Below are 20,254 nucleotides of genomic sequence, written 5' to 3'. Positions count from 1 at the left end.
CAGCTGAGCTGTTACCTTAATCAGTATAAGTCCTGGGAGTTAAACCTAAGAAAGGAAAGTTGTACTGAGAGACATGTAAAACCTGAGACCTGATACTTTAGCTTCTGGATGCAGCCCAGACTGAAGGCAAAACGACTCCTGGGCTTCTGCATTATCTCGGCCAAGAGTTCCTTTTTATTGCTCATGCCGATCCAAGCTAGGATTTTTGTTACTTGCACCTGACCGTGTCTTCACTGCTTAAATGACGATGGCTGTGGGCTACCGTTAAGCCTAACAGTCCCAGGAGGATCTCCCAAGCCATCCCTTTCTTCCCAACCACTGCCTGCTTCCCTGAGTCAACATCACACAGAAGCCGAAGCAGCTATTCTGTCTCCTCAACAGAACTGTAAATTAAGGGCATTCTAGGGGCTGGCTTCTGTAAAGGGAACTCACTATTTCTATAAAGTAGTGTTTCACCAACTATAATGTGCCTATGAGTCACTGGGAGTCTTGTTAAAATGCAAATTAGAAGTCAGCAGTCTCAGGTGGGGCTTGGGGTTCTGGATTTCTAATGAGCTCCCAGGTGATGCTCAGGCTGCCAGAACAGGGCCCCCATTTTTGGTAGTGACGCCCTAAAGCAGTGGTCTACAAGCCTGCCTGCACAGCGGAATCACCAAAGGCAGCTGGAAACAAACAGCGAAACAAAGCAAAAGCCCATGGACATGTGGGCTCCCCCAGGAGCCCTCCTTTAGTGGCGCCTGGACTGTTAGGGATGAGAATCATTTCTCAGGAGTTCTCAAAGTCTACTGAGCCACAGACATCAACCGAGGGGCTTTTAAAAACTCAGATTGCTGGATCCCACCCACAGATTCGATTTGGTTGGCCTGGAGTTAGGCCCAGAACCCGCATGTCTAACACGTTCCTTGGTGATACAGAAACTCTGATCTGTCCACTTTGAGAACCCCTGAGCAAATGCTAGAGTTAATAATGCCTCCAACAGACCAAAATTTCCACTAAGAGCAAATGCCTTTATCTGCCAGTTGTATTCTATCAGTGCTCTGGAACATCTATCAGGATACACTGGGGGTGTGTGCATGTGTGTGTGCGAAGTCGCTTAAGTCATGTCTGACTCTGTGTGATCCTATGGACTGTAGCCCGCCAGGCTCCTCTGTCCACGGGTTTCTCCAGGCAAGAATCCTAGAGTGGGTTGCCGTGCCCTCCACTGGGGGAGGGGAGAAGAACTCACATGTCTGCTTCCTAAATTGCTAAGACTAGTCTCTGTGAAGGCTTAATATTTTCCTAAGGACACACTTAACCCTGTTCTCACCAAAATAATAAACAGTAATAATGCTGAATTTTATTCTGGCTATTACAGACTCATCAGGTTTAAAAGCCTATGAATCATAGCAAACAGCTCACTTTAACAGCTTGCTCAGAATAATACTTCTTTCCAACTGTATTGTAGGACAGATCCATGTTGAATGGCAGTTTCTAAAGGGCCAGCATTTTAATGTTATCCTGCGGAGCCGTTTTTAAAAGCTTTGAGAACTCCAGAATTCTTAAACAAGGTTTTTTTTTTCTTCCCCCTGAGTCAATTAAAGATATCCCCTTTTATTCAAGGGATGGAAAACTGTGTTTTAGAGTTGAGCGAGGGCAAACATGCTCCCGAATTAGCTATCTGAACAAAGTAAACTATGAATAGAGTGGATAATGGGCTGCTGCTTTTTTACTTAAGCAAGAACTAAAGACAACTCGGATGTCTTATTCACAGGACAGCCTAAAGCAGTCTCTCTTCCCAGCTCCAACCGGAAACATTCTAGTTCCATGGAATTAATTCGACTTGAACCAGGTCCAAAAAGCTGAACTGAAGTGCAGTTACAATAAGAGGGCCATCATTAAGACACGTGTAGACGGCTTACACATGAGCGGTACATTCAGACAAGCCCTAGAATGCATTTCCAATCAGTCAAACACACCATCTCTCTGCTCAAAGCCTGAACTCAGGCAAATCTAACAAGCTGACCAAACATGCTTTGCTGCAACCAGACCAGAGAGACAGGCACCCTTCATTCCACCGAGGAGAGTTCTCAAAAGGCGAGGGATATATTTCAAATTTTTAAAGACGTCCTCGGAAAAATTTAATTTATACATGTATAATCTTTTGTCTAAAGAGTTCTCACATGTATCCTAATCCACCAACATAATTATCAGAAGAGTGTGAACCAGCAGAAAGAGATGTTGAAGAGCAGGGTAGAAAAGGAAAAGGCTGGGAGGGCATGAAAAGTGAAAGTTGTTCAGTGGTATCTGACTCTTTGGAGTTCTCCAGGCCAGAATACTGGAGTGGGTAACCTTTCCCTTCTCCAGGGGAATCCTCCCAACCCTGGGATCGAACCCAGGATTCCCACATTGCAGGCAGATTCTTTATCAGCTGAGCCACAAGGGAAGCCCTGGGAAGGTGCGAGTATTTCCCAATTGTATGCAGCTTAGACTGTGCCCAGCAGCAGATCTGTCCTGGGAAGCCACTGCACTCCACGTGGCTGGTCACGTGCAGTGGACAGTGGGTTTAAGAGGACAAAATCTTGCGTGCCAGACTTCCTTCAAAGCTGTTATTGTTGTTCAGACGCTAAGTCGTGTCCGACTCTTTGCAACTCTATGGACTGCAGCACACCAGGCTTCCCTGTCCTTCACTATCTCCCTGAGTTTGCTCAAACTCACGTCTACTGAGTCAGTGACGCTATCCAACCATCTCATCCTCTGTCGCCCCCTTCTCCTCTTGCCCTCGGTCTTTCCTAGAAGCTGGGGGAAGATCAAACAAGCATCCAGAACAGTAGTTCTCAAATCTTCTAGAAGTGAGAATCACCTGGGGAGCTTTCCCAGCTGGCTGGGATTCTGGTTTAATTGGTCCTGAGTGGGGCCCAGGCACAGAAAGCTTTGAAAAGCTCCCTAGGTGAGTTTAATGTCCAGGAAAGACTGAGAATCACTGATCCTGAACTTGTTCTTCACAGAAGACTAGGAGCTGAAGAGGAAAGACACCTCTTCTTATCACCAAAACACAACAGCCACAAAAAAAGAAAGAAAGGAAAAAAAAGTCAGCCTCTCCTTTTGTCTTTCCTATCTGGTCAGCAGCACCATCGGTCTTCTCAGCCTCAGGTTTAAAACCTCAAAAAAGGTTCTTTGATCAACATATCTTATTGGCCATCCGTTTCAATGTGCGTCAGCCGGGGACCAGCGCCAAGTTTACGCCAGGCCCTCTCCTAAGTGATCATTAATCCTCACAGGATCTCGATGAACGGCTACTGTGACTCATCTCCTTTCCATAGATGAGAAAACTAAGTAACCTGCTGAAAGCCCTGCAGCCAGGTACCAGCAGATCTGGCATTTAAAGAGTTTCCTGTTAATTCTACACTCAGTTCTCCCATTACCAGACTGAAGCTTGTGGAGAAAAGCTTTCAAGGTAAGATGCTGAATGTTGGTAAAGAAATTAGGAAATGGGTGACCTAGACTATTAGCTCAACAATGCAAATGAAGGGTCTGACCCATCACTAATGGGGTCTGCACCCATCAGAGACTGCATTAAAAAGTGATTCAACCCTCACTGCTCTCTTGAAGAGTATAGTATCAAACCAGGTCTGTCTAAAGGTAGAAAAACTGAGGATCTGACTTCTGCTCAGTCACCTAAAATATAGCCGTGGCAAGTAATACCACCAATTAGAGTGGTAATAAATGGGAAGTGCCTATCAGAGTTCTGAGCACAGAGTACATCGGGGTGGTAATGTCTTGTGTTATTGTCCTTTAACAAAACTCATTTCTTCAAAATATCATCCCACAGACTTATTTTCTGAAAAACTAGGGCTCAAACGTATTTACATTACTACACTAACATTTACAACATTAGTATTCAAGAGAAAAGATGTCAGAAGACAAACCTTCACCCACCACTGGAAAAAGCACTTCTACTTGGGCCCTCAGTTCCACAGACTCTTTTCCCTGAAGGCACTGACATAATTTTAGTCTAAAAATCCAAAGAATGTTCCCCCTCAACCTGCAACAGCAGTTTGCTATTCACATAAAATGTGGTATTAATTCATGAGGATTTTGCTTCTAGTTTTGATTCTAATCTCCAAGAAGCTTTTATCTCTGCCTACGATCTTTCCAAGATTTACAAATCAACTTGATTTCAGTCCCTGATCTCTATGGGTCTCCCAGATCTCAGTGCTCTCAGCCCTCCTCCCCGAATAAGCCAAAAGGTTCACAGACAATAAAGGAGTCATTTCTGGCTGGAAACTCAGAAACTATCTAAACATCACTTTAAATATTCATTTTGCACAAAAACACATGAACCACGTCGATGCACAGTATATAACAAATAATGTGCATTCCACTTGGAACTTCATTTATTCATCAAACATGGCCAGAAGTAAGTGTATTAAGTGCTAGTCATCAGTGTAGGGAATGAGGAAGAAGGAGCCAAACAGGAAATGTGTTATGGTAAGAAAACAAACAGCAATAAATCAGATAGCCTGTGCCCAATTTATACATCTACCACTAGCTAACTATGTGATCTTGGACAAGTCCATTCCAGCCCCAAAATCCACTGTTACACCCTGAAAAGGCAGAATCCAAAAGAACACAATGAAAATCATCCCAACACTTTTATACCTCTTTGATTCATCAACTAAGACCTTTGGATCAACTGTTCAAACATAATATAAGATCTAGCTCTAATCTTTAAGATTCCAAAGCTTACAGAGTGTGGAGAATTAAATCGGATGAAAGGTAAGATTTCTTTCTCCCCTGATACAAATATCAATAGACTCCTCAGGTTCTAAACAATTTCTTGCTCTTTGTGCCTTTTGTACATTTTAACATTCGGAAATCTTTCCTTGCAGAGCAGATGGAGGAAAAGAAAAAAGCATCAAAACCCAACGTCTAATTCTGGTTTCTCTCTAAGACACGGTCCCACTTCAGGGAAGACTTTTTGTTTGCCTGGGAAAGCAGTGACTTCTCTTCTACAAGCGGTTCTTCTTATCCTTCTCAACTGTAGTTCTCAGGCAATTGTGATTGCTAGGTATGCCAAACTAGATTCAGACAAAAACAAAGTGATCCACAGTTTACAGAGAATGCATATGTTAAATATGGGTCCAACCCATCTGTAATTACACTGAATAATCAAAAGATACATAATAGTGGCTTGAAGGTAGGTATCATGTCTTTTCTTTATAACTCACGAGACAAGTAAGAGCTTTGCACCTGGTTGATAGACAGTAACATAAATTAACTTACCACAGCTTCCCCAGTGGTTCAGCAGTAAAAAATCCGCCTACAATGTAGCAGACAGGACAGAAGCCACAGATTCAATCCCTCGGTTGGGAAGACCCTGCAGAAGGAAATGGCAACCCACTCCAGTATTCTTGCCTCGAAAATCCCATGGACAGAGGAGCTTGGTGGGCTACAGTCCATGGGGTCACAAAAGAGTCAAATGACTAAACAACAATAACAACTGCCTTACCAAATATAAATCTTCATCCAATAACTAATCAGGACAATTACAAAATCTAATCAACTCAAATACAATTAAAATACTCCCTTCAGTTCAGTTCAGTTGCTCAGTCGTGTCCGGCTCTTTGCAACCCCATTAACGGCAGCACACCGGGCCTCGCTGTCCATCACCAACTCCGGGAGTCCACCCAAACCCATGTCCATTGAGTCAGTGATGCCATCCAACCATCTCATCCCCTGTCGTCCCCTTCTCCTCCTGCCTTCAATCTTTTCCAGCATCAGGGTCTTTTCAAATGAGTCAGTTCTTCGAATCAGGGGCCAAAGTATTGGAGTTTCAGCTTCAACATCAGTCCTTCCAATGAACACCCAGGACTGATCTCCTTCAGAATGGACTGGTTGGATCTCCTTGCAGTCCAAGGGACTCTCAAGCGTCTTCTCCAACACCACAGTTCAAAGGCATCAATTCTTCAGCGCTTAGCTTTCTTTATAGTCCAACTCTCACATCCATACATGACTAGTGGAAAAACAATAGCTTTGACTAGATGGACCTTTGTTGACAAAGTAATGTCTCTGCTTTTCAATATGCTGTCTAGGTTGGTCATAACTTTCCTTCCAAGGAGTAAGCATCTTTTAATTTCATGGCAAATAGATGGGGAAACTGTGGAAATAATGGCTGACTTTATTTTTCTGGGCTCCAAAATCACTGCAGATGGTGATTGCAGCCATGAAATTAAAATTTTAAAAATATTCCCTGCTGCTGCTGCTGCTGCTAAGTTGCTAAATGAGTTCAGAGGTGAGACATAAATGAAGTTAAGATTTTAATTCATTAGTACACCTAACAGATGAATCAGTGTTTACAATAGGATTCCAATGTTGACCACCTTGAAGCATTTTACAGTTACAATCCCAGGTACTAGGTCAGATATTTCAAGTATTAACTAAATTTCCAACCTGTATGCGAGTCTATTTTGAGCTTCACCTAAATATAATCCAGGAAATGGATGATGCAGGAAATACAAAAAAACAAACAATGCAGCATCACACCCTGCTTAGTGAAAACCAAACTGCTCATAAATTGTGTGAAAATGTATGTCCCTTGGTGCCAAGGGTCAGAATGCAAGCGAGAAACAAGACACATGCATACATATTGATGCATATATGATACATTCCAGAATCACAAAACTTAACGCTGAAATGAAAGAGAACCAAATGCATTTAAAACATCTACTGTGGGTTAGTTTTTTTGTTACAAGTGTTCAGTCATTATAGAGGCGAGTCTTGAAAATTAACCCAAAAGCAAAATATTATAATTCCCGATTTTACACTGAAAAAAAAAAAAAAAAAAACCCACGAGCTCAGAGATGATAAGCAATTGCGCCCCAAGGTCATATGGCTTTCAGGTGGTAATACCAGAAACTGAACCACAGTATACTTGATTCCAAAACCTGCAATATCATCTCCTGTGTTATCTTCATTTGGGTGGGCACACATGGGAAATGTGGCAGCACCAGAAGTATGACAGCACGTGAGTCAGATCTATGTATGTTATGACCCATACTTACTGCGATGTCACACACCTGTCAGCCATGCAAGTGGAGACTGTTGCCTAACAACTCAGTAAACAGTGGCCCTTCTGGTTCCTAAACATGTCAAATGAACTGAGCCTTCAGCACAGATGTATCAAGCCTTCTACAGTAAGTCTTCACTTAACCAGATACTAGACCCTTACATTAACATTTTTGTAAACTTTTATCAGATGCTTTTTTTGCCTTTGTTGAGATGATCATATCGTTATCTCCCTTAAACTGTCAATGACTGCACTGCTCTTCTGATGTTGATGCATTCCTTGGATAAACCCTGCTGCTGCTGCTAAGTCGCTTCAGTCATGTCCGACTCTGTGCGACCCCAGAGACGGCAGCCCACCAGGCTTCCCCGTCCCTGGGATTCTCCTGGCAAGAACACTGGAGTGGGTTGCCATTTCCTTCTCCAATGCATGAAAGTGAAAAGTGAAAGTGAAGTTGCTCAGTCGCGTCCGACTCCTAGCGACACCATGGACTGCAGCCCACCAGGCTCCTCAGTTCATGGGATTTTCCAGGCAAGAGTACTGGAGTGGGGTGCCATTGCCTTCTCCGGCCCTACTTGAACTCATTATTATTCTTTCAGTAAGCTTCTATACTCAGTTTGATAAATCCTACTTTAAATTTTGGCATCTATGATCACAATTGAAACTGGCCTAAACACTTGTTTTCCTGTGCTTAACTTGTCTGCTTTTGACATAATGTTAACCTCATGAAATGAGAAAGAACAGTCTTCTGTCATTCTCTAAGCTTTGGAATAATTATCTGTTCCTTGAAGGATCAGCAGAACTTATTTGTAAAACCACCTAGGTCTGGTGCCACTTTTCTAATGCAATTTTTTGATTGAGATTCACATTTTTTGTTGAGATTCACCTGAAATTGAGATTCAATTTTTTTGTTGAGATTCACCTGAAATTGTAAGAAATAATATAGAAACTTCTCTTGTACCCTTTACCCAATTCCCCCCAATGGTAACATTTTATAAAATTAAAGTGAACATCACAACAAGGACACTGACATTGATACAATCAACCATTCCTACTCAGATTTCCTGTTTCACCTGCATTCATTTGTGTTTATGTCTGTGTTCATTTAGTTCTATGCAATTTCATTATATGCATAGATTTGTGGATGCATAAATACACAGTATATCCCCTGGAGAAGGAAATGGCAACCTACTCCAGTATTCTTGCTTGGAGAATCCCACGGACAGAGGAGCCTGGCGGGCTACAGTCCATGGGTCGCAGGAGTCGGATGCGACTTAGCAACTAAGCCACGACTACCATCACACATATGTACGCTGCTGCTGCTAAGTCCCTTCAGTCGTGTCCGACTCTGTGTGACCCCAGAGACGGCAGCCCACCAGGCTCCCCCATCTCTGGGATTCTTCAGGCAAGAACACTGGAGTGGGTTGCCATTGCCTTTTCCAATGCAGGAAAGTGAAAAGTGAAAGTGAAGTAGTTCAGTCGTGTCCGACTCTTCTCGACCCCATGGACTGCAGCCTACCAGGCTCCTCCGTCCATGGGATTTTCCAGACAAGAGTACTGGAGTGGGGTGCCATCACCTTCTCCAACATATATGTATAGATATATACAAATTTATTCAAGATAATCAGGGTTTTACTGTATAGCTTTTTTTTAAATTGAAGTTGATTTACACAGTCATCTATATACAGCTGTATATCAGAGTTTTTTCTATTATTAACAGTTTCCAAGTTATAAACATTCTTCAAATCCATTTTTAATGGCTGTATGATATTTAATGTGTAACTCAGAATCTTTTGTTTAACCATTCCTCTAGTATTATACCAGAGAAGGTAATGGCACCCCACTCCAGTACTTTTGCCTATAAAATCCCATGGACGGAGGAGCCTGGTAGGCTGCAGTCCATGGGGTCGAGAAGAGTCGGACACGACTGAGTGACTTCACTTTCACTTTTCACTTTCATGCATTGGAGAAGGAAATGGCAACCCACTCCAGTGTTCTTGCCTGGAGAATCCCAGGGACGGAGGAGCCTCGTGGGTTGCCGTCTCTGGGGTCGCACAGAGTCGGACACGACTGAAGCGACGCAGCAGCAGCTAGTATTATACACTGAGGTTGTTTCTAGTTTTTTAACTATTGTAAGTAAAGCTTCAATAAATACATTTACCCAGCTACAATTATTTCCTTTGGAGAGAGTTGTAGAGATGAAATTACTGGAGAAACTTATCATGGGCCAGAAATAATCAATGACACATTCTCTGATATTGCCCACATTTAGAGAAAAGGCTGAGTACAGGCATACTTCATTTCATGGTGCTTCAGAGATCCCGCATTTTTTAGAAATGAAGGGTTTGAGGCAACCCTGCATCTCGCAAGTCCGTCTATGCCATTTTCCACCCAGCATTTGCTCACTTTGTGTCTTTGTTTCACATTTTGAAAACTTTTTCATTATTACTGTATTTATTATGGTGATCAGTGATCTTTGATGTTACTATTATAATTGTTTTGGGGATGAACTTTGCCCATAGAAGACAACAAACGTAACAAATGCTGTATGTATTCTAACCACTCCACTGGCCAGCGGTTCCCTGTCTCTCTCCCTTTCCTTTGGCCTCCGTGCTCCCTGAGACACATGATATTGAAATTAGGCCAATTAATAACCCTACAGTAGCCTCTACATGTTCAAGTAAAAGGAAGAGTCTCTCACTTTAAATCAAAAGCTAGACATGAGTAAGCTTAGTGAGGAAGGCATGTCTAGAGCTGAGAGAAGCCAAAAGCCAGGCCTCTTGTGCCCAACATTTGCAGTTATGAATGCAAAGGAAAAGTTCTTGAAGGAACTGGAAGTGCTACTCAGGTGAACACACAAATTTGAACAAAGTAAAACAGCCTCATCACTGATATAGAAAAAGTTTAATGATCAAGCCAGACATAACATTCCCTTAGTGAAAGTTGCTCAGTCGTGTCTGACTCTTTGCGACCCTGTGGACTATACAGTCCATGGAATTCTCCAGGCCAGGATACTGGAGTGGGTAGCCTTTACCTTCTCCAGGGGATCTTCCGAACCCAGGGATCAAACCCAGGTCTCCAGCATTGCAGGTGAATTCTTTACCAACTGAGCCATCAGGGAAGACCCAACATTCCCTTAAGCCAAAGCTTATTCCAGAGCAAGGCCCTGACTCTCTTCAATGCTGCAAAGATTGAGAGAAGTGAGGAAGCTGTGGAAGAAAAGGTTGTGGCTAGCAGAGGTTGGTTCTTAAGGTTTAAGGAAAGAAACCATCTCTGTAACACGAAGTACAAGGTGAGAAGCAAGTGCTGATGTAGAAGCTCCGGCAAGCCATTCAGAATATCTAGGTAAGGTAATTCATGAAAGTGGCTACACTAAACGGATTTTCAGTATAGATGAAACAGCCTTCTATTGGAAGAAGACGTCATCTAGAACTTTCATAGCTACAGAGGAGAAGTCAGTGCCTAACTTCAAAGTTCAAAGGACTCTCTTGTTAGGGGCTAATAAAGCTTGTGACTTGAAGTTGAAGCCAGTGTTCATTTATCATTCCAAAAATCCTAGGACCTTTAAGAATTATGCTAAATTTACTCTGCCTGTGCTCTGTCAAAGGAACAACAAAGCCTGGATGATCAGCACATCTGTTTACAACATGGTTTACTTAATACCTTAAGCTCACTGTTGAGATGTACTGCTCAGGAAAAAAAAGATTCCTTTCAAAATATTACTGTTCATTGACAATTTACCTGGTGATTGCTGAGAGAAGAGATGAAGGCTGTTTTCACGCCTGCAAACACAACATTCATTTTGCAGCCCATGGATCATTTCAACTTTTACTATTTAAGAAATACATTTTGTAAGGCTATCGATAGTGATTTTTCTGATGTATCTGGGCAAAGTAAACTGAAAACCTTCTGGAACGGATTAACCATTCTAGATGCCATTAAAAACATTTGTGATTCATGGGAAGAATTAAAATATAAACATTCACAGGCATTTGGAAGAAACTGACTCCAACCCTTTAAGGGGATGACTTTGAGGGGTTCAAGACTTCAGTGGAGGAAGTAACTGCAGATGTGATGAAAATAGCAAGAGAACTAGAATTAGAAGCACAGCCTGACGATGTAAATGAACCGCTGCAATCTCATGATAAAACTTCAGTGGATGAGGAGTTGTTTCTCATGGATAAGCAAAGAAAGTGGTTTCTTGAGATGGAATCTACTCCTGAAGATGCTATGAATATCTTCATAGATCTTTTTGATCTTTCAAAGAGCTTTTTGAAATGAAAACAAAAGATTAGGATATGACATAAACTAAGTTGATAAAGCAGCACCAGAGTATGAGAGGACTGATTTCAGTTTTGAAAGAAGTGCTACTGTGAGTAAAATGATTATACAGCACCAAATTCTACACAGAAATCATGAGGGGAAGAGTTCACCTATGTGGCAAACTTGACTGTTGTGTAATTTAAGAAACTGCCACAGCCACCCCAGCCCTTGGTAACCACCACCCTGATCAGTCAGCAGCCATCAACATCGAGCAACCCTCCACCAGCAAAAAGATTAGAGTTTGCTGAAGCCTTAGATGATGGTTAGCATTTTTAGCAGTATTTTTGATTAAGATAATGCACATTGCCTTTTTTTAACATAACAAAATACAGTATAGTATAAACATACTTTTATATGCACTGGGAAACCAAAGAACTCATGTGGTTTGCTTTATTGTGATATTTGCTTTATTGCAATACTTGCTTTATTGTGGTGGCCTGGAACCAAATCCACAGCATCTTGAGTATATCAATACAAAAATGGCCCCAATATCTCAGGGTAGAGCTGCTGCTGCTGCTAAGTCGCGTCAGTCCTGTCCGACTCTGTGCGACCCCATAGACGGCAGCCCACCAGGCTCCCCTGTCCCTGGGATTTTCCAGTCAAGAACACTGGAGTGGGTTGCCATTTCCTTCTCCAATGCATGAAAGTGAAAAGTGAAAGTGAAGTCGCTCAGTCTTGTCTGACTGTTAGCAACCCCATGGACTGTAGCCTACCAGGCTCCTCCGTCCATGGGATTCTCCAGGCAAGAGTACTGGAGTGGGGTGCCATTGCCTTCTCCGCAGGGTAGAGCTAGGCCTCCCCAAGTCAGAGAAAGAACCCAGCTATGAAAAACCATTCTATCATGCATATTCTCGGCCGCTCTCTGGACTAGAACTTATCAGATGAGCCCATATAGTGTGTCAAATCCCCACACTTTAGAGGCGGAAAACCAGGAATTAGAATACTAGTGACTAACATCTGACATAGAGTGTAGACACGCTACTGTGCTAAAAGCTCCAGTGTATTCTGTCTTACATAGTCCTAAGACCCTATCTTTGGATATTCCACTTTACAGATGGGGAAACTAAACACAGAGAGGTTAAGAAACCTGCCCAAGGTGACACAGTAAGTGGATTCTAACCCAGGCACGTCTAACTCCAATGCCCAGGCCCTGAGCCACTCTACTATCTGCTCATTTAGATTCTTGTCTTCACAGCACTGATGCTGGGCTCCGGTGCTATAGAAAGAACCCATAGGGAAGGAAGTTAAAGGCCTGTCTCTGCAAACGAAGGCCAAGGCCAGAAACCAAAAGAGTAGCCTGAGATCCCCTCGGTGGTTTACGCTTCAAAAAGCCTTCCAAATTACATCAACAAGTCATGCTGTCTTCCCTCTAGAATGAAAGTGAGTTCTATCACATTAACTGCTCTTGAGGCTATAATACACTGGCTTATACGAGAACATACATGGGAATTAGATCCTGAATATTTAGAGTGATGTATGTAATCCTAGTACATGATGAATACCTAGCTCAAGTTAACTGATTACCACCAGCTAGCAGAAATGACTTGCTTTTCTGTAACATGAATAAATTCCTTGCTCCAGTAATAGAATAGTAAGTATTTGGCAGGAGCTTAATAATTACTTATTGATTAGGTTAATCTTAACATTGCTCCAATTATACCCTGAAGCATATAGAAAAAGATAAATATTAAAGACAGAAAGTTCTTCTAGTTCACTTCATCATTTTACAGATGGGAAAGCTGAGGTCCCACAGGGATTATGATTGCTAATTACGTGTGTGCAAAACATCACTTTTGCCTTCAACATTATACGTTTACTTTTATTGCCTTTATACTTAACAATAAATTGTACAAAAATACATTTTTAACTTACTCTTTTTTGACAAGAACTTTTAAAAAATAATTTTCCTTTCGCTGGGTATCTTGTTCTATGTGTCATTCTTACCATGAGACTAAACTCTATTCATTGTACATTCTCCTTAAACATCTGTACTATTCATATTTAATATACCTGTATAATCATAAGAAGAAACAATAAATGTCACAACGCTTTATAAAGGACACAACTACTGCATCTTTGTGACATTTCTCACAGAAGAGATTCAACAGCAGAGGAGAGAAATGTGAAAACATATCTCATTTTTAATAACATTTTTCTATAGCTTGGAGTCTAAGACTGTGACCTGGCTCACATAGCACTAACAGGTATACCAGTTGGCCTCACTCTGCTGATTCAAATGGAGTATTCTCCAATGATTTTAAGGCTTTCTTCCAGTCCCATCAACTCTTTGAGACACCAGAGAAAAACAGACATACATCATCTATTTCAAGAATCCTTTCTTACTCAGAGCCAATCACCCCTCTAGGCAATCACCCCAGAAATTCTTCCATGCATTTCTACTCTTAAAGAATCAAAATGCTTCTTATCTCTACTCACAGCTCCCCAACACGCCTCACCTCCCATGCCATCTCATTCTAGATGCCCAGGGGCACTCAAGCACATGATGCCACTGTAACTCTCTCCCTGCTAGGAACTTGATCCAACTGAAGGACACTGAGTCAGACACGGAACGAAGCGGGAATGTACACGGATGGGAAGCACTGGACTCATTTATTCTTCACACCAACACTACAATGTTGATGAAACTGAGGTTGAGAGAGTCAAAACTTGCAGCAAACTAGCCCAGGTCCTCCCCCGGGGCTGGTGGATTCAGCTGATTCCAGACCACACCATCTTCAGGGGCCACAGCAAAGCTGAGCGTCAGCAAGTCTAACAGACTCCAACTTCCCAGGCCGTGGGCACCTGCGCTTAAATATGGAGCATCAACAGGTGTTTACTGCAGGGGTCAAAGTTATGGAAACAAGGGCCCTCTCCTCAGATGGGGCCAATCTCCATGCCCTCAGAGGGCTCAGGGGCTTCAAGAACATCAAATATGGATCTCTCATTTCATAGCCAAGAAAACAGAGCCCAAGAAAGAAAAAATACTATTATTTTCTGTACCTTAGGTACCATTCCCATGCTCCCTCATTTTACCCTCACAACAGTCCTGTGATAAAGGCATTCTCAAGTGCAATTTATATGCACACATATGTATTTTTTTTTTTTTTAGTGACTCAAATATTTAGTATCTTGTCCAAGTCCTAACAGGAAGTAAGCAACAAAGTACCAGCATCTCCCCATCCCAAGTCCTTTGTCTCTATCTTGGCCCTCAGGGTCACAGGTTCTTACTCAGGGGGAGCTTCAGAACTAATACAAAATAGCTTGTAAGAAGGGATAAAGTGTGTGACTGGACCTGTGGTTACCAACTGTGGCTACTTATTAGCATCATCTGAGATGCTTCATAAAAATACAGATTACCCACCCCCTTTTAGGCTTCTAATTGTTAGAAGGCCCTGAAATCTTTATTTTTTACATACGTTCAGTGATTCGGATTATCAGTCTGCCTTACTATTTACAGAAAGAGGAAAAAATATGGCTAGATCAATCATAAAAGGCTCCCTGGGAGCATGGATATGAATCAACAGAATTCAAAAGGAGAAACACTGAAGAGGTCGCCATGTCCAGGGAGCATTCATGAAGGTGAGGCCAGTGGCGAGGGTGGGGAGACGTGATGGAGAGTGATGGGGGCCGGGGTGGTGGCTAACTGTGCTGAGCGCTGTGCTAACTGGTTTCAGTCACGTCCGATTCTTTGCGACCCTATGGACTGTAGCCCACCAGGCTCTTCTGTCCATGGGATTTCCCAGGCAAGAATACTACAGTAGGTTGCCATGCCCTCCTCCAGGGGATCTTTCCAACCCAGGGATCGAACCCAGGTCTCTTATGTCTCCTGCATTGGCAGGCGGGTTCTTTACCACTAGTGCCACCTGGAAAGGCAGAGGTACTTAGACTCCATACCAGGGTAACAAGGGGAACACAAAGTGGCACAGGATAAATCAAAGAGCAGGTGTTGTTTGATTTATCCTTTAAATAAATCCAACAGGATAAATGTTTGGGTCAGGAAGGGCGCTGACATGGCTGCTAACATGGGAAACATGCTGGCTTGTTCAGTTGCTAAGTCGTGTCTGACTCTTTGCGACCCTGGCTGTAGCCTGCCAGGCCCCTCTGTCCATGGGATTCCCCAGGCAAGAATGCTGAAGTGGGTTGCCATTTCCTCCTCCAGGGGATCTTCCTGACCCAGGGATTGAACTAGAGTCTCTTGCACTGGCAGGTGGATTCTTTACCCCTGAGCCACCAGGTCAGCTTTACATGTTGGCAAGGCCCCAACAAAGAAAAACGTGAAAAGGAATGCTACCTGGATCACCAACATATGAGCTCCAAGAAGACAGAGGGGCTGCCCGGTTTGCTCATGCCTTTACGCCAAACACTTGGTAGATGCTGAATAAATATCACGGAATGAACAACATGTCGGTGCATTCAGTGGTCAACTGGTCACAAAATCAACAACTATGAATACATCAGGGACCTGACTTCAAGATTCAAATCTGAAAGTCTAGAATTAAGATGAGGGTACTGGCAGAGGCGACTAAAAAAGAGTAGCTTGTTTTCTGCAAAAACAAGCCAGTTCTTCATTACTTCTTGCTTTTCTCTAAGACTTTATTTGGCTTCTGGTGCATGAAAGAATCAGGTGGTTCTGAAATACAGGAATGTACCTTCGACAGTGGCATGAACAGCAGGTCTTCTGTCTTACCAAGAAGAAAACGATGGGCAAGATCTTCTGGTTTGATTTTTGGCAATGGAGGAGACACAATCTCGTGAGAATCTAAACTCAGATGACATTCCTCTTGTGACCCAAGATTCCTGCCAGCAGACAGGCCGATAGCACAGTGACTTAACCGGACTCCCTATAAACCTTAATGGCACAGCTGGCCAGGCTCTGTGTGGTTAGGTCAACCTTGGGCTTTGCCAACTTGAGTAGACTCCTGGCCCCAAGTTGGCTAGTGAGGTCACTGGGGGGCTTCTGGAGACTTGAGGACTAGTTCTGCCCAGGAAGAAAAAAAAAAAAAAAAAAACTAGATGATCTTTTGATATCCTTTTCAAACTAGTGATTACTCAAGATGCCACGTGTTTAATCACGTTACGCAGTCCCTCAAACGGCAACCACCATCAAAATTACACGTTCCAGGTGCCAGAAGTAGGAGTTGGAGGGTATACTCAAATTCCCATGGACACCCATTCTTCCACAGGCCTGATCTTAATAAGATCTTTCCTTCCTAAGAGACATCTACCTACTGCTAAAATCCAACTAACAGAGAAAGAGCCCTTGTTCCTCTAAGATTCCCTAGCAAGTATAATTAGCTACATTACTAGAGCAGCCAAAATTTATTTTTTCAAGGAACTGCAAAAGGTTATATGGTTCCAATTTAATTTTTCCTTCGAATGCAAACTTTCCAATGCCTGCCTTTCATAATACATGAGAGGTAATGCATGGGTCCAAATGATTTGACAGTTCCTTTTAATTCACACACATCTAAGCATGGGTATAAAATTCCACTAGTTCAAAACACTTCCTTTTCTTAAATATATCTCCAGTTCAAATTACATGTTTATAGCAGTCTGCAATGTATTATTTCTAAACAATCATGTAAAAAATTAATAGAAAAACAGCAGCATATCACTACTGCCACACTCCGTCAGTCTTTCCCCTCGCATGGTCAGTGGGAAGTATAAATGCACGGCCATGACCAAGCTCTCCCTGCTGTCTCCAGCATGCAGAAACCAAGGGCCACTGGTTCCTTTCCACAGACAGATAGCCTTGAGCCTTAGTTGCTGAGAATCTCCTTTTCTTTTCCCCCTTGAACGTGGTATAAAACTCAAGAATGCACTAACTGCAGATACTTTTCCTTCCAATAAAAGAGAGGCTCTGAGTTCAGACAATCACTATTTCTGACTCCCCGGAAAACAGTTGCAGTTTTCCCATTAAAATGCAAAGTACTGGAAATAATGTACTAGAATGGCTAAAATGTTGAAAAATGAAGTCTTTCATTTATGCGGCTACACTTGAAACAAATAGAGACTGAAAAGTTATTTAAATGAACTACTGGCCTTCCTGGGCCTTGAAACAGCTGCTTTTGAGAAAAATTGCCTCCCTCACAAAGACTCTCTGCTACAGTCTTCATTCATGCTACAATTGACATTTTAAAAATCTCTAATCACCCTTTTGAATGATATTCCAATTCCTGAAAATGGTATCTACCACAGTGAAACACCTTATTTGGAACACATCCAATTCTGGCTGGAAATGAGAAATACTAAAAACCCAAAGATACAGAGTTGGGGAAGGGGGGAGGGTGTCACGGGAGAAGACAGGTATAGTTCAGCCAAAAAGCTTCCTTATGAATCACTGTTGGATTTAAGAAAAAACCCAGGAGATATTCTTCCTGTAGAATCCTCAAATAGTAACACTTTCTAGCAAATCTCCAAACAGGACTCAGCAAAAAGGGACCTCCTTAGCCCAGCACAGCTTTTTACGAAGGCTTCGCCAGAAAACCTTTAGATAGAGTTCTCCCTTTGCCCTGTTTTGCAACAAGATGAGCAATAATGATTTTCTGAAAGAAACAGAGAATGTCTCTTTTGGTGTGCAAAGAGCCAAAGTTCATAACTGGCTGGGAGATTACCAATCCCAACGGATAAAAACGATCGTATGCCAAAGAGAAATGCCGTTAAGGCTCGGAGCTCTACAGCCAGCAGGAGCACCCAAATTTTCATGTGTTCAGTCTACGCTCTCCAATCTCGCGTAACGTTTGGCGACCTGCTAGCACACCCAGAGCCCCTCCGCACTGATGATAAATGCCACATCGGCTGCTAGGTGCCAAAGAGGTTTCCCAATCCTAAATCGTATCAATTTAAAAGGAAAAAAAAAGAGGGGGCCGGGAGAGAAGGGAAGAATAACACGCCAAAGGCGAGCGGGGGGACCTCACAAAACCACCCCTTAAGATGACATGATTTGTCTTGGAAGGGACGGTCCGGTTTATTAGAAATGGACACGTTGCTAAGTAGCCAAGGGAGGAGGTATGGGGAGCAAGAGGAGGGTAGAAACAGCTGTCCTCCCTACCCGAGGCCCCGGACCGCGCTGAGGCTGCAGACGGGCTCGCGGGTTTTTCGGGGTTCCACCCAGCCGGACAAAGCTCGGGGCGCCCAGGTAGGGGCCGCCAGGCACAAGAGCAAGCCCAGGAGGCATTTCCCTGTAGAGGGCGCTCACTGGGCGTCATAGGGAAACCAGCTCCAACCCTCGAGCCAGAGGAGAGGAAACCCAGTTCCCAACACCAAGGCCGGGGAGGGAGGCTGGGTTGCCCGCAGCCGGGGCCGGAGAAGAGATTCCCCCGGGCCTGAGGGCACCCCGGCCGGGGTCCGCGAGAGCCAGCGCGGCAGGCTGGAAGCTTCAGGCTGCGAGCGGCCAGGCGACCCGAGGCCGAGCGCAGTGCCACCCGCACCGCCGTCTCGCCCAGCTGCCGCGCTCGAACGCGATCCGTAAGAGATGCCCTCCCGCCCCTGATGGCCCGCGAGTCCCCTGGACCCTCAAGCAGGACGGGTCGCCGGGACTGCGAGTCCAGGGTCCGCACCCCGGCATTTTCAGGTGCATTTTCCACGCACTCCCCCCGCCCCTCCCCAGCAGGACCCAGGATTGCGCGCCTCCGCGGGTCGCGTTACCCCGTAGTGTCTGCTCTCTCGCCCCAGCCACTGGGAACATCAAACAAAAGAACTTTTTTGCAAACTTTCCTCTCCGGACACTTTGTGGGTTTCTTAAAAAGCTTAGCCCCATCTTCCCAGAACCTGCATTCAATCCAGTAGGGAAGCTGGCGCGGGGGGCGGGAGTGGGGGGCGCGGGGGGAGGGTGCACGGAGGAAGGGACCCCCAAAGTTTCCAGGCCGTCCCTTAGTCTCGGGGAGCGCGCGGGGCGGGGGACCAGTTCCTTCGAAGCCCTATGCATGCTTCCTCTCTCTCGTCCCCCTTCCCCATCGGTCCTTCTCGGCCACGCAGCAAGACCCGCGGGAGGGTGAATAAGTTGGGAACCTCTTCAGCGGCCTCCGCGGTTCGACAAAACGGCAATACCTTCGCTCTCATCCCGGGGGACCTCAGGGTAACTTCGGCGAGAGGCGCTTTTCTGTGGGAAGGGAAAGGGGAGAAGGCGTGGAGCGCATTTGTCCCTTAGATCCCCGGGGGATCCCCAGCGATACGTCTGGCAGCGGGGGGCTAGAGGGGCATCCCCCAGGGGGCGCTCCCCAATTCCCCGCGGGGTCTGCGGATTCGGCTCGGCTTCCGCACCCTAAAAGGCGCGCGCGTCCCCCGCCCGACCCAACTCACCGACTCGGCGGACACGCAGGCCACCAAGACCCAGGTGAGCAGGATCCAAGCGCGCCGCATATTCCTCCGGGACCGGTGGCTCCCAGCCGCCCGCTTGCAACAAGGGAGAACACGAAGCTTCTCGCCCAGCGCCCGGCGCTGCTCGCGCAGTACGATCCGGAGCAGAGCTGCCGCAGCGATCGCTGTTCGGGGGGCTCGAGGGGACTCGGGGGGCTCGGGGCTCCGGAGCGCCCGCTTCCTCCGGCTGCGCCCCGGGACCGCGGCGCCTTCTCACTTGTTGGCTCCTCCACTCCCGAGGCCGGATTGTGGCTCCGGGCGGGGGAGGCGGCTCGGAGGATCTTGTTGCTCTGCTGTGGTTTTACTCCTCCGCGGACTCCTTCCCTGTGTCGCTGCTCCGTTTCTGATTTTTTTGAGGAATAAATTAGATGGCTTCGAATGTAGCTGCAGCTGAAGTTTGGGGGCAGAGCGGCGGGGGCGCGCGATCCGCGCGGCTGGAGCTCCCGGAGTATCTGGAGAGTAGCGCGTCCGAGCCGGGCTAGTGGCTCCGCCGCGGCGCCCCTCCTCCGCCTCCTCCTCCTCCCGCGCCGC

General features: G+C 44.9%; 1 protein-coding gene across 1 annotated transcript in view; it reads right to left on the bottom strand.

Moving 5' to 3' along the window:
* The window catches only part of SDC2 (syndecan 2), a 121,293-nt gene extending 101,434 nt beyond the window's left edge, over nucleotides 1–19,859 (bottom strand). Inside the window, exon 1 of the mRNA XM_005900876.3 lies at nucleotides 19,667–19,859. Coding sequence (XP_005900938.2) covers nucleotides 19,667–19,726 — 60 coding nt within the window. The 5' untranslated portion in view covers nucleotides 19,727–19,859. The remainder of the gene's footprint in view (nucleotides 1–19,666) is intronic.
* Between the last annotated feature and the right edge of the window lie 395 nt (nucleotides 19,860–20,254).

This window comes from Bos mutus, chromosome 14, assembly GCF_027580195.1.
Source record: "Bos mutus isolate GX-2022 chromosome 14, NWIPB_WYAK_1.1, whole genome shotgun sequence".
Lineage (NCBI taxonomy): Eukaryota > Metazoa > Chordata > Mammalia > Artiodactyla > Bovidae > Bos > Bos mutus.
This window is presented reverse-complemented; position numbering and strand designations above follow the sequence as displayed.